Source organism: Lutjanus erythropterus, chromosome 23 (assembly GCF_056507025.1).
Source record: "Lutjanus erythropterus isolate fLutEry1 chromosome 23, fLutEry1.hap2, whole genome shotgun sequence".
Classification (NCBI taxonomy): domain Eukaryota; kingdom Metazoa; phylum Chordata; class Actinopteri; order Lutjaniformes; family Lutjanidae; genus Lutjanus; species Lutjanus erythropterus.
This window is the reverse complement of record NC_139339.1, coordinates 28,144,025-28,159,017: the sequence shown is the minus strand read 5'-3', so window position 1 is coordinate 28,159,017 and position 14,993 is coordinate 28,144,025. Positions and strand designations below refer to the sequence as shown.

Genomic DNA, 14,993 nt, shown 5'->3' with positions numbered 1-14,993 from the left:
GACTCTCAAGGCCCTGTCACATCTGGAGAAGCAGGGAAGCACTGTGAGAGTCTTTGACTTCCCTTCTGCTTTTCACCACCATCTTGACCCACCGTCTCAGGGATATGCTTCTGGTGATGCAACTGAATCCTGGATCATGGACTACCTCATTAGCTGGCCACCGTATGTCAGAGTGAAAGGCAGTGCCTCTGAGGTTGTGATAAGCAACGCTGATGCACCTAAAGAAACTGTACTGGCACGATTCCTCTTCAAACTCTACACCTCAGACTTCAATTCAGATTACTGCCATCCAAAACACATCGAGGAGGAGTACAGAGCATTAATAGAAAGCTACGTCACATGGTACAAACTATCACCTGAAGTTCTATGTCAGCAGACTCGACAAGCTGGTTGGCTGGAAGATCAGGGCTGGAACTGGACAACCTAAGTCAGTGGCAGAGAGGACGATGAAGGACAAGAACAGAGCCGTCCTGGATAACCCGCTTCTCTCTCCACAACGCTCTGTGGCAAATGGGCAGCTCATTCAGCCACCAGATCATCCCACTCAAATGCAAAACAGCGCTTCAGGCGCTCATTTGTGCCCACTGCCACCAGACGTTACAACAGCAGTGGAGACACTATCCTGATCACTTCAACTGGTCAACTTTGCTCACTCCCCAAACCACAAACACTACAACACACACCTATTTTCTCTAGTATATAGCACACTCACAGTATTCTCCCTCATGATTGTTTCTCTGTTGGAATTATTTATACATGTTCTTGTACATTATTGATTATAGGGCGGCACGGTGTCTGTCTCTATGTTTCAGCCCTGCGGTGAACTGGCGACTTGTCCAGGGTGAATCCTGCCTCTCGTCCAATGTCAGCTGGGATAGACTCCAGCCCCCCGTGGCCCTCTGGGAATAGGCAGTTACAGAAAATGGATGGATGTATTATTGATTATAAACTCCTTTGAACTTTGCTACATTTTTGTGTTAATCTGTTATTTTTTGTGGCAAAGGTTTTGGATTAAAGAGCAGCGAATCTTGAGAGGATCAATAATGCACATGGCATCTTTCGAAGCTAAGCGCACCGCCACAGACCACCCCAAGAGAGATGCTCCTGGCTAATGTCCAGTCAGAAAAAATGATGAAATAGGACTCAGGCTGGCAAAGCAATGGGAGACATGTATGTATATATAAATAAATAAATATATATATATATATTTATTTATATATACATGAATATTTCAATATTATATTAATTCTTCATCATTTGATTCCCACATCACTGCTGTGTTATGATATTATTAATAACTTACCTTTTCTGTCAGATGCCTGGTCAGGAAAATATTGCACCTCAAATTCAAAAGAGTTGCTGTGACACATGGCTGAATCTTTGTATCATTATATGTTTTCACTTTTTGTGGAGCAGTAGAGTGTAGTGCAGAAGGTAGACAGGGAAGTGGAGAGGGAGAGAATGAAAAAACTGCTCTACTGAGTCACATAGAGAACTTTTTCCTGAACCGGACAATCAGTGTTTTTACTGAAGTATTTGTCATTTGTCATGACATGGATTTATTTCCTCACTGGAGTAATATTAAATAAGTTACATACAGCTTAATGTTAGTTTAAAGCACCTCCACTCGTACATGCCCGTTAAATTTAACAGAAAAATATAAAACAACAAAATAACAATGTTTGCGCATGTGTAAGATCAGGTTACCATAACAGCTGTGGTGCAGAAATGACTTCAAACATGACGACAATGAAGAAACATTTAGAAAACTATATTAATGCCTCTGGAAATGAGGCTTTAAAGTTTATCATTAAGGATCCACAAGAAATGAAGTGTTGATTTAAGAGATACTTTGCAAAGGGGTTCATGTGAGAAATATTATCCAGCCTTGTTACAGTACCTCAGAAGAACAAACTGATAGAATATAGTCTACCTTTATTTACTTATGAATTATTTTACTTTTCTACTTTACTTTTCTATTATCAACATTAGTAAATGTAAGTTAGTTTCCCAATCCGCACTCCATACCAGTTGGTGCCATAATGCATGGTAATGTACACTGCCAGCCACCATAAAATGTTGAAGCAGCTCACGTCTGACAGTTCCTTCAGGAGTCCCAACATGGAAGCTAAGCAATGTACTACCACCTAAAAAAAATTTGTGTGTGCGAACATTTTTAGAACATTTTCTCCACTTTACATTGCTGTCAGGCAAACTGTTCTGATGCCACAGCCATCAAGACGTCTTGGACAAAAACATTTAACATGGCAGGACACAGAAGCAGCTGGTCTGCCGCTGCCTCCACCTGTTAATTTGTGTTGTTGTGTGACTTCAGTATTTTGACACATTTTAACACGTAACCTGCTGTGGGACGAGGCAGTGACAGCCCAGCAACTCCTGCGTCCTGTGAGGTAAAATGACTGTTTTCTGTTCTGAATATAGCATACACTTGATAAGTATATCAGTTGAACTGATATTAATTTCTGTGAGGTAGCGTTCATAAACTTAAATGACAATATTTCCACTGTGCAGAGCTCACAGACCACCACACTGTTGGGTCTTTGTGTAAAATACTCCCACACTTCACATGAGAGTGAGTAGTGGCTGTTAACTGCAGCTTGTTCTCTGGGGAATCAAGACGTTCCCATGTTGTAATCAGTGACGTAAAAAACTTTGATGAGTCCCATCCCCCACTGCTACAGAGCCACTGTTCACCTGTCTATTCTAAATTTATTCATATAGAATGTGTTGTGTGTCCAAATTGCACCACATTTGACACTGCACTTCCTTCTGTCCCCGTCGACCACAAAGGTTAGTTGGTTGTCAATCATGACGCCCAAGTTTCAGACAGACCTTGTAGGTGTCAGCTGGGTGCATTTGAGTTGGAGACTCATTTCTTGTTGTATAGAGGTTGGGATGACAAGGATCTCAGTCTTATGAGATGCAAGCAGGATGTTGTGTAAAATAAAATGAGTTGCTTTCTGGTGTGACTGTGTCGTACGTTTAACTAGGAGAATGATGACCAGTGAAGACCTGTATTCACTAAAGATGTCATGCATTGAGCAGACGCCGTGTTTACCAGTTATGTTGAGGAGGCGTGGCAAGAAGCGGTTCCAGAAAGCACACATCTGGATCCTCAGACCTTTGTAGATCTTCAGTGGCTCAGTGTTGAGTCCAACATGTTTCTGGTCGCTGACAGTGAACATGGGCCAGCGCCTCTTGTCAACCATCCCGTCATGGTTCACATTGGGATTTCTGAAAGGGACGACAACGAGGGGAAGATAAAAAGAGAAACTGTTAGAATAAGGAGGGATACTACATTTAAAAATAGATAAAATTGAATAAAATTTGATTTTAAAAATTATCTCTTGTACTACAAAGTTGCCAACTTGCAAGCATGACATGGCACAAAGCAAACCCATACTGTTACCCCAGCTAACTGTTCAGCTGGAAGTTCATACTTAGCCTGTAGAGTTTAACACGACTAAATTAAAACAGGTTGAACCACACAAACTAGTTCTTATGTAAAGTCAGTTATTGAATATTTACACATACTGACTAACTGATGTGTGGCTAACTGAGCCAACTGACAAAGCTAACAACCTGTTTGGAGTAAAAAAAAAGTAAAATATTGAGGTAATAAACACAACATACCTCGTACCTTTGACTAAATGAGTAAATAGCCTCAGTTAGGTTAGCCTAATGCTTTATGTCCCACTTATTCTACGGCTTACTCTGAAACAGATTTCTCCATGTCATACACATGAATAAAACTGATGCCTATATATCTCTAAGACTTCTTTGCCTCTAACCTCTAAAACTTTGGGATGCTACTGTAACTTCCTGTTTATATAGTAGGCCTGTGCAGTATACCGGTCTTTATTTTCGTTATGATATTAATTTTTCATATACCGCCATACCAGTGAATAGCCCAAAAAACGTCCGGAACATGCGCAGCGGGAAAGTGTTTCCCCAGGGACCCATTTCACTGCTACACACCAACACCACAGGCGTGCTTGCTTGAGCGTGTGCACTAAAGATGATCCTGGTGACTAAATTCCCTGTTGATTAAACGCAAAATTTAATTTAGACTAGCCTAACACTAAGAAAACACTCACAAAGCCATTAAATTTAGCAGAATTTATTAATCTATGATGTTAAACACTGTCCGAAAAAAAATAGTGTATTAAGAGCCATTTGAAGCCGTTAGCCACAGTCTACAATCGCCAAATCGTACTTTAAATGCCGCTGAGATGTGCGCTACTTTGCACTGTGCAATACAAGCCTCATTAATGTACAAAACATGACAACAACTCAATAAATGCTTCACCTTTCCAGACTGAAGAGGGTCACAGTGTCTGCGGGTAAAGGACCCAGAGCTAACGTTAGCTGCCAGCCTGACACACAGTGTGGCTAACGTTAGCAGTGCTAGTAGCAGCAGCAGCAGCAGCAGCTCCGCTTGCAGGTTTATGTCTGTGTATGTGTATGTTTCTCCAGTCGAGTGAATATATATCAGTTTATTCTGTCAGTCTACATTCATCTGTCCGACTTTGCTGATATAAACATCCAGTGTTGCCACGGCGGTCGGTTCGTACATGCTGGCGTCTGACAGAGCCGCAGCCCTGACTAGTCGCGTGCAGTTGCATAAAATCTTAGAGGCAACAGATAACTGGCATCATGCATGAATGAAAGATTGATAATTATTTAAAATATTTTATTTTTAAAAATCTTAAACTGCTAGTATTTCTGGTGCCGACTAATGTGTGTGGGGACGTTTAATCATATAGTCGTCCCCGCTATGTGATGGTAACCATACTTTGAAGGGGTCATGCTTTTACCTGTGTCTGGACATGAAAAAAAAAACATGATACAATCCTTATGACAGTAAAATGGGCTATTTAAAGCCAATCAACTGCAGTACTTCTTTTCTCATTAGAAGAAAATGTGGGTAAGAACACTTGCATAAAAAAAAAATACCGTCAAATACTGTGAAACCAATATGATTTTTTTTTAAAAAACGTGATTTGAAAATTTTGTCATACTGCCCAGCCCTATTATATAGTTCATAGTTCTTGATTGGACAGCCCTGCATTTGTTTCCTCGCAATTGATTTACACGTTACTAAAGTCTTAATCTCTATAAACAGATATCTGCACATGAATATGCAGAATCTGTACATAAGGGACAAAAATTTGGTATTGTAAGTGCTTTGGTTCCTGTTTGGAGTCAGAGTAGTAATGACCAATCATGTTTTAGCTGGCTTTAGTTAAGGTTAGGGTTGGGTGACTGGATGAATATATCGATGATGGGCTGAATCCATTGTCAGTTGTTTTGTTTGGGCCAATTTTTCAAGCAATATTTGTAATTTTACTTTGCTGATGTAATGGTCTGCAGCATGCAGCCCCAAAACATTTCCCATTGCCCCAAGAGATTAAATCGTCATCAGATGATAGCCAGTGGGCTCCCAGATTGCTAAATAATTTATTTTTTAATGGTGCAATCAGATTCTGTAAATCACTTGGAACTAAGCAGTAGTTACAAAGAATATAGGAAGGACTTTAGGTTCAAACTGAACTTATGAATGGCTGATGCATCCTAATCCAGTTTAATTCATTTAAAATTTCACCCCAGAAACGACGTCCATTATGTGTCCCCAGACAATCAGAATAATATGGAATATGGAATATGGAAAGACATTTGTTTCATATTGTGTGATCTTATCAGTGAACTGAATGCAAAGAATTAGAGGTAATTTTGTGTGTTTCCACCAGCACTCACATTATCTTAGTTGACTTCACTCAGGCTACAAGGCTGTAATACCTGCTGTAATACCGCAGCCGTAGGCTACAAGCAAATATGAGGCCTGTTTGCATTCTGCACACTCTGATTCCAGTACATTTTAGATATGTGATGAACTGTATTCTGAATGGAGGAATTAATTTGAGGGAATTTCCTTTAAATGACATTCCCTGAACAGGAAGCAGAGAGTAGTGAGTACTGTTAATGTACACTGTGGAATGAAAAAATTCAGACCTTCTGATGGCACCAGATGAAAAGTCAGACCATCAAAGGATTGGGATATGTCATCTGGGAAACAGGAATTTCTGTGCAAAAGTGAAAAGTGAAAACTTTCACCTGGTGTTGGTGCTCGAGGAAAACTGGGGGGAACATTAGAACTTATTGTTTCGGCACCAATTTCACAGATATCCAACCATCATCATTTTTGAGATATTTCAGTCTGGACCAAAGTGGTGGACAGACCAACCAATTGATGCTGTCGTGTTCCCATCACAGCTGGGAATGCTACAGGATTCCCTAGAATTGCTTTGTTTGACTGAGGAAAACAAAAAATCATTTGAAGTAGTTGACTTGAGTTGCAGCTTCCACAACTTAGATGAGGAATGGGAAATGCTTGCATAGATGAAGGTTTGCTTTGCAGTAACTTCTGCAACCACCTCATCTACTCTTGCTAAGCAACCTAATCATCAGTTATCTCTTGCTCATTACAGCGTGTGATGCCTCACCCAGTTCGTGCAAAGTTGGCCCAGTATTTCATCATGCGTCGGCTCAGTTTCTCCTCATCGAAGGTGTAGTTGAGTCTCTTCTCCAGTGGCAGGCCGAAGACAAACTCGATCTCGTAGCCATGGATCACACCCATCCACTCTGGCCAGGCCAGGTTGGACGCTCTGTGGTCAAACAGGTAGAGGTAGATGCCTCCTGGAGGAGCAGCAGGAGAGAAAGAGGAGTGGTTATTCTTGATCTACAGCACCACTCTCTGCAGATGCTGCTAAAGTAGATGGTGGATAAATCACTGTCTCTACATATCATTTCTTGATGACTTATCGAGAACAACACTCCTCTACTGGTGACAGCTGTGTTACCTTGTGAGTTTCCTCCACTGTTTGTCACCTCGGAGCCACCTCCCATGTTAGCTTTGAGGGTGTTGTGCTGGGCATAAGAGCGAGCAAAGTGAGCCAGCGGGCAGATGACGTTATGGTCGCCCACGATGTCATCCATGGCGTCGCGGTTCTTTACCCCGTTATTCTCATCCATCCAGTCAGTGTACTGCAGCACCACTGCCTCCAGGCCAATATCATTAGCATGAGGTACACTCAGCTTGACGCCTGCAAGAGTCCAGTTTTAAGTTTTTAGCTGCATTTCTAAATGTTTAAGAGTTTTAATGTAGAATCCTTGCTGTAATTTGTGATAGTGGATATTTTTACAATTTGCAAAATTAGTCTTATGAACAGAAGAATTTTTTTTCAGAGCACACCACTCTACTTCAACATGAGCCTTAGCAGAGCCTTCTCTTAAAGAGACATTTGAAGTATTTCTTCTGATCTGAGCTGAGCTTCACCTTCCAGGAAGTCCTCTCTGGAGATGAGGCTCTCGTTGTCCTTGCTGAAGCCCGGTGCTCCGTACAGCAGGAAGTAGGAGCCTTCATCCTGGTTGACCCCAAGCAGGATCTGAGTGTCTTTGAAGTTGCCTGAGTTGAGCATGGCCTCAGGGGTGTCGGGCAGGACCTCGCCATCCACAACAGGGACGAAGGAAAAGCGGAAGAGGGCTGACCACGGCAGGACCTGCTCACAACAGGATGACAAGCTCAAATGTACCAGATCAGATTTCCACAGTTCCTTGTTTTTTTATTACATAAATTTGTCAACCGTCAGAGATTTTAACATACTCTTACAATAAAACTGAGGCTGGGGGCAACCACTATAAAAGAGACAGTCTGTGACTGAGTTACTGAGTGAGTGATAAAGTTACAGCATTGGTCGGTCAAATGTTGGACTTTTTCCATTGGCTGTTGTTCTTTCTTCAAGCTGGAGATCAAAGTTTGAATGAGAAAATGTGTGGGTGACTGCATTAGTACAATGTGTGACAGTATTTTTTTAGATAGATTAGTGCCCTAAGACAACTACTATGTTTTCATGCAATATAAATAAAACTGATCTAACTATATAGAAGGATTGATGCTGAGCTTTCTGATCCAACCTTTCCCATATGGATCGAGGAGCAGGATACAAATTTGCCTCGTCTGCTGATAACCAGCAATGCAACAACTCCTCCTCTATGGCTCTGGGTGTGTACAGTCTTGTATTACATCTTCGGGCAGTAACACTCCACATAAAGATGCCACTTTTGACATGCACACCTTCACAACAGACAAAGCTTTACAGCATGCACAGTCCAGATCATGGATACTGCAACTTCCTGTATGTGTTTCAAACTAAAAGCATTTGATTCAAATGAAAAGCACTCTAGTGTTTCATGGTCTCGCATGTCTGCATCACTCAGTGCTGGAGAGAGGTCTGGCTCCACATATACACATTCTGCTTCAAGGGAAAAAACACCCTGCCTTGTTTGCTTTCCTTTAAATTAATCTCAGACGTCTTGGCAGCACTAAGCCCAGGATGCTGCAAAGGTGATGCTGCAAAATAGTGTCGAGGGGGAACTTGTTTTGGTGGAACATTTGCGCATCAAGAGGCTGGTATTAAAATGACTACATCACTGCAGAAGAAAAGGTACCAGCTGTTAGCATGTCTGTGTTCATGCCATTCGTGTCACAGGTGCTAATTTGCCATTTTCAGTGTTTAGGTTGCAGTTCAGAGGTTACTCTTTTTTTCCCAGGGAATCTGAAAATGCAGATAGCGTAGTAGGCTTATGGCCATACCACTCTGAGCATGCCTGATCTCATCTGATCTCGGAACCCAAGCAGGGCTGGGCATGGTTAATGGTTGGATGGGTAAACACAGACAGCAGACGCTGTAATACCGCAGCCAGTGGCAGGACTTATAGCTGCAGCGTGCATCTGGTGAGTCAGACTGAGTATTTCATAAACAGTCCAGCCTTACTCTAGGTTTTGACCTAGTCTTGTTAACGTATAGCTAGGGCTGGGCGGTATACCGGTTCGTACCAAAAACTGGTCTTTATTTTCGTTATGATATGAATTTTTCATATACCGCCATACCGGTGAATAGCCCAAACAATGTCCGGAATGTGCGCGGCCGGAAAGTGTTTCAGCGGGGACCCATTTCACTGCTGCACACCAACACCACAGGCATGCTTGCTTGAGCGTGTGCACTACGGATGTTCCTGGCAACTACTTTCTTTGTTGATTAGACACAAAATTTAATTTAGAATAGTCACTAAGAAAACACAAGGCAGAATTTATTAATTTATAATGTTAAACACTGTCCGAAAAAAATACTGTGTATTAAGAGCCATTTGAAGATGTTAGTCACAGTCTACAATCGCCAAATCGTACTTTAAATGCCGCTGAAATGCGCGCTACTTCGCGCTGTGCAATACAAACCTTACACGCTTACGCTTCACCTTTTCAGACTGAAGAGGGTCACAGTGTCTGCAGGTAAAGGACCCAGAGCTAACGTTAGCTGCCAGCCTGACACACAGTGTGGCTAACGTTAGCAGCTAGTAGTAGCAGCAGCAGCTCCGCCTGCAGGTTTATGTCTGTGTATGTGCTTAATGTGGTCACGTTTCTCCAGTCGAGTGAATATATATCAGCTTATTCTGTCACAGTCTACATTCATCTGTCCGACTTCGCTGATGTAAACATCCGGTGTTGCCACGGCGATCAGTTCATACACGCTGGGTGAGAGGAGCTGCCGTCTGACAGAGCCGCAGCCCTGACTAGTGCTGTGCGGCAACAGATAACTGGCATCATGCATGAATTAAAAATTGACAAATATTTCATTTTTAAATATTTTAAATGACTAGTATTTCTGGTGCCGACTAGCGTGGGTGGGGACGTTTAATTGTACAGTCGTCCATGTGATGGTAACCATACTTTGAAGGGGTCATGCTTTTACCTGTGTGTGGACATGAAAAAAACATGATACAATCCTTATGACAGTAAAATGGGATATTTAAAGACAATCAACTGCAGTAGTTCTGTTCTCAGTAGAAGAAAATGTGGGTAAGAACACTGTTGCATGAAAAAAAATAAAATACCGTCAAATACCGTGAAACCGATATGATTTTTAAAAAACACGTGATATGAAAATTTTGTCATACCGCCCAGCCCTACGTATAGCTTCACAAAACTGCCCACAACTGCAGAACCTACAGCAATGTTGGCAAGTCTACACCTGCAGGAATCTACAAGGGTCATAAATGGAATACCACTGACAATAGACCTAATAATTGGGTCTGCAGAAGAGAGTATTAAAAAAAACATTTTCATTAAATAATTTTAGGAAGAGCCTGCCATGTGTGACAGTCTGCATTACCTGCCACTCCTGATCAATGAGCTCCTGTGGACTTTTGCTGCGCAGACAGTCCACCAGCTCAGTGTCATTGCCTCCATTGCAGCCAACCAGCTTTCCCAGCAGCGTGGCCCGCCTGCGGGCCTCAGCAGGGCTGACTGAGGCCCAGGGGCAGTTGGGGACCCCGCTCTGAAGGATGGCCCTGGTGAAGGTAGGACGGCTGTCTGGAGACAAGAGGTGGAATCCTACTGAAGCACCACCAGCACTCTCACCAAAGATAGTCACCTGTTTCAAAAGAGAACAAATACCAGGATCACAATTAGCCTGCACTTGATGCTTTGCATACGAACAAAAGAACAAACAAATCAAACTGTGAGGATCTAACCTGTTTGGGGTTTCCACCAAAGAAATGAATGTTGTCTTGCACCCACTGCAGCGCCATCCTCTGGTCCAGCAGACCCACGTTGCCAGGAGCCTCAGAGGAGCCATGTAGAGCGAGGAAGCCAAAGGCACCGATCCGGTAGTTCATGGAAACCACAATGACTGTCTCAGTATGAGCCAGGTAACGGCCATCGTACACGTCCAGAGAAGAAGAACCACTGTAGAACCCTGGACAGGTTAAACATCACAGTATAATATCAACCATCACAATCTCCAACAACAGGCCGAAGCTTTAATTCAAGGATAAACATTTTGAAGGATAAAGTTTGAGATGTTTAATGTCAAGAATCAATGTGAGGAGTTATCATTGCACCAATATCTTTAAATATTGAAAAGGCATCAGGCTAAGAGACACTGTCGAAGTATGGGTTTCATTTTCATAATTTTCTATATGTTAACTTTATAAACTGAAATATGGCCAAATCTCTCCAGTAGTAGCAATTTTGTTGGCCATGATGATGCAGGTTCCAATATGCACTATAAGTAAGCACGCATTTACATAAAATAAACATTTGTGCTGTGCACCACCTATTTTTATTAGGGCTGCGCCCTAATAGCTGATTACACCATTAGTCTGTGAGTCTTAGTCAACCAAAAAGAAAACCCAACAACCTCAAACTGCTGCTAACGGTGCTGTAGCTGCCATTAGCTTGTTAGTGATCCTATCAGCTAACTGTACCTGCACTGGGACACAGCCTCAGAGACCAACAGAGACCAGTTTGATGACAAGGGATATAGTACTGAGGTGATTTACAGTGGCTCTGACCAGAACTCTTCTAACAGGCAGAAGCAGGTTCTATACTGGGCAGCCATCCACTGTGACCAGAAAGGCATGAAGCTGTTGAGGAGCAAGTTTGTAGAAAGTTCATTTGCAAGTATACATCATCCATAGTGTTAATAAGCCCACTTGTTTTTAACAACAAGACTTGAACAGTTATTGCTGTTAGCATTTAACAAAATGCTAGCTTAGATAATTTTTAAAGTTTTGATGGTGGTAATGATTTTAAAAAGAATATTCTCTCGCAGCCATGAAACTCAAATGATTTTCTTTTTTTTTTTTTGAAACTGTATTTATTGTTCTTTTGAACAAATATATAACATATTGCCATACATACATATGCCTTCTGCTATATATACACATATGTATACGGACAAAGTACCATGTTAAACACAGAAGCAAAAATAGTAAATAGAAAAGAAGAAAAGAAAAAGAAAATAAAAAAGGGGGGGGGGGATGCTACATGAGCTTTAAGAAAGGACTTGAATGAAGGACATAGCAACAGGGTGTTCCTTCTCTGTATTTCCTGGGTCCAAGAGACCGCTCTAACTCTTGGTAAAAGGTTGAATCACATAATTGAAATGGTTAATAAAAGGTTGCCAGATTTTGTAAAATTTCCCTTCTTGGTTTTTCAAAGAGAATTTAATTTTCTCAAGCTCCAAGTGCTTCATTACATCTCTTAGAAGATTTAAATGTGACGGTGCAGTCCTCTGTTTCCAATTGAGCAAGATCAGTCGCCATGCGAGTAAACAGACAAATTATATCACATTATATTCCGATTTGTTTTTCATTATGTTAGAGTCTATAATTCCTAGAATCGCCATCAGGGGGTCTAAATCAACAGGTCTGTGCAAAATTCTTGATAAAGTCTGGAAAATATCACTCCAATACTTTGATATCCTTGAGCAATTCCAGAACATATGACCCAATGATGCCGGTGAAAGCCCACAACGGTCACATCTATCCCTGGAAATATCTTACTTAACTTTTGTTTAGACCAGTGTAACCGATGAATTATCTTAAATTGTAGGAGGCCATGTCTTGCACAGATTGAGGAATTATGGGTCTGATTTAGGGCTGTGTGCCATTGCTTCTCTGCAATCTCTTCACCTAGGTCCTGCTGCCAAGCTGATTTCAGATGTTCCATAGACGTACACATCCACTGAGAGAGCTTTTCGTATATATTTGATATACCTCCTTTCTTGTGAGGGTCTTGCGTTAGTATCAGTTCCATTGAGGGGAGTTAGGATAAGATGGATTATTTTGCTTTACAAAGTTCCGGACCGAAAATTGTGATCGAGGTATGTTGTATTTTTTTTGTACCTGCTCAAATGATGGAAATACATCATCAACAAATATATCTATGAAGCTACAGATTCCTTTTCCAAACTAATCGTCAAACATTGTATTATTAAATGAGGGTGCAAAAGAATGATTTTTAACTAAAGGGCTTTGAAGAGATCCAGCCTGCCATCCATAAAATTTTCTTACCTGAGACCAAATCTTGAGTGTATGAGAAACTACTGGGTTGTATAATGATTCGGGGCGTACAGTGGGTGAGCAGAGAATAACAGGGCTGACAGAGAGGAGGGGGAGCAACATGACCTTTCTATGTTAATCCACAACGAAGGTTGTTTTTGAAGCCAATAGGCCATCATCTTTATATTACTTGCCCAATAATAAAGCTGAAGATTTGGCAATCCCATCCCTCCTGCTGATTTGGGCCTCTGCAAGAATTCTTTCCTTATTCTAGGTTTTTTATTATTCCAAATAAACTCTGAGATAATTTTATCTATACTGCGAAAAAAAAAAACTGTTTTTGATACATATTGGAATACACTGATATAAAAATAGAAACCTGGGGAGGATGGTCATCTTAATTATATTTATTCGTCCAGCTAATGATATGGGGGTCAGGGACCATCTTTCCAGATCTTGTGTTGTTTGATCCAGTAATTTTAAAAAGTTCTCCTTGTAAAGATCTGCGAATGCCTTGGTAACGTTAACTCCTAAGTATTTAAACTGAGTAGAAACCCTAAAGGGGAAAGTTCCAAAAGAGCGCTCATCAGCTAAGATCTTTATCGGGGACAATATGCTTTTACTAATATTGAGTTTATATCCAGATATTTGACCAAATGTATTTAAAATAGACAGTATTGCGGGAATTGATTTGGAGGGGCTGGAAATATACAATAATAAATCATCCGCGTACAGCGAAATTTTATGCTCTCCACCCCCTCTAACAATCCCGCTGAATTCAGGTGAAGATCGTAAAGAGATTGCGAGTGGTTCTATTGCTATTGCAAAAAGCAGTGGCGACAGCGGACAGTCCTGCCTAGCAGACCGTGTTAAATGGAAGTAATCAGACCTTAGCCTATTTGTCTGTACTGATGCCACTGGAGAGGGCATAGAGAAGTTTGATCCATGAAATAAATTTGGAGCCAAAACCAAACCTTGACAGGGCCGAGAAGAGATAATCCCACTCGACCCTGTCAAAAGCCTTTTCAGCATCCAGGGGATTTCTGAGTGGGAACTAGAGCCAGATGAGTAAATAATATCAAATAATCTGTGAATATTATGAACCATTTGTCTGTTTTTAATAAATCCCGTCTGATCTTCGTGAATTGTTGTTGGAAGCACATTTTCTAATCTAATGGCCATTATTTTAGCTAAAATTTTTGTGTCTACATTTAGTAGACTCACTGGTCTATATGATGCCGGATCGAGTGGGTCCTTACCTTTTTTATGTAATAAGGAAATTGATGCCTGATAAAATGTTGCCGGGAGGAGGCCCCTTTCAACTGATTCGTTAAAAACCTTTAGAAGGAGGGGGGCAAGTTCTCCAGCAAACATCTTATAAAACTCATCCCATCAGGGCCAGGTGATTTTGAGCTCTGTAAACTACGTATTGCAAGAGTAACCTCCTCCAAAGTAATAGGTTCCTCCAACCACTTATTATCCTCCTTGCTGATGGAGGGTATGTCCAGGTTGTCAAAAAAAGTCTTGCAAAAGCTTGATATCCTTTATTGATTCTGTTGTGTATAACTTGACATAAAATTGTTTAAATTCTTGATTAATTTCTAACTGATCTTTTGTTATACAGCCTGAACCCATGCGAATTTCAGTTATTAACTTTGATGCTTCTGATACTCTTATCTGATGAGCTAGATATTTTCCCATTTTCTCTCCATATTCGTAATGTTTGTGTCTGGAACGATTTATCAATTTAGTAGTCTCTGTTGTGGAAAGTAAGTTAAACTCAGCCTGTATAGATATCCTCTTCGTAAGAAGATGGAGATGGAGATTCTGCATTCTGACGATCTAGTTCTACTATCTGTTCAATTAACTTTTGTCTTTTCTCTTTTTGTGCTCTGGTCAATTGTGCAGAGTGAGAGATGATTTGGCCCCAGATATAGGCCTTTAGTGCATCCCATAATATACTTTTAGAAACACATGGCGTTTCATTAGTTTGCAAATGAAAAGCTATTTGGGATCTTATAAATTCTGTATGTGTTTCATCCGCTAGTAAACTATTGTTCATCCGCCAA

The 14,993-nt window shown here is 41.0% G+C and overlaps 1 protein-coding gene across 1 annotated transcript in view; it reads right to left on the bottom strand.

Annotated features, from left to right (window-relative positions):
* ache (acetylcholinesterase (Yt blood group)) overlaps positions 1–14,993 on the bottom strand; it is a 51,027-nt gene that overhangs the window by 4,176 nt on the left and 31,858 nt on the right. Inside the window, exons 3-8 of the mRNA XM_084711859.1 lie at positions 10,612–10,835; positions 10,251–10,511; positions 7,358–7,580; positions 6,882–7,124; positions 6,525–6,717; positions 3,080–3,255 (exon numbers count right to left, since the gene is read on the bottom strand). Coding sequence (XP_084567985.1) covers positions 3,080–3,255; positions 6,525–6,717; positions 6,882–7,124; positions 7,358–7,580; positions 10,251–10,511; positions 10,612–10,835 — 1,320 coding nt within the window. The remainder of the gene's footprint in view (positions 1–3,079; positions 3,256–6,524; positions 6,718–6,881; positions 7,125–7,357; positions 7,581–10,250; positions 10,512–10,611; positions 10,836–14,993) is intronic.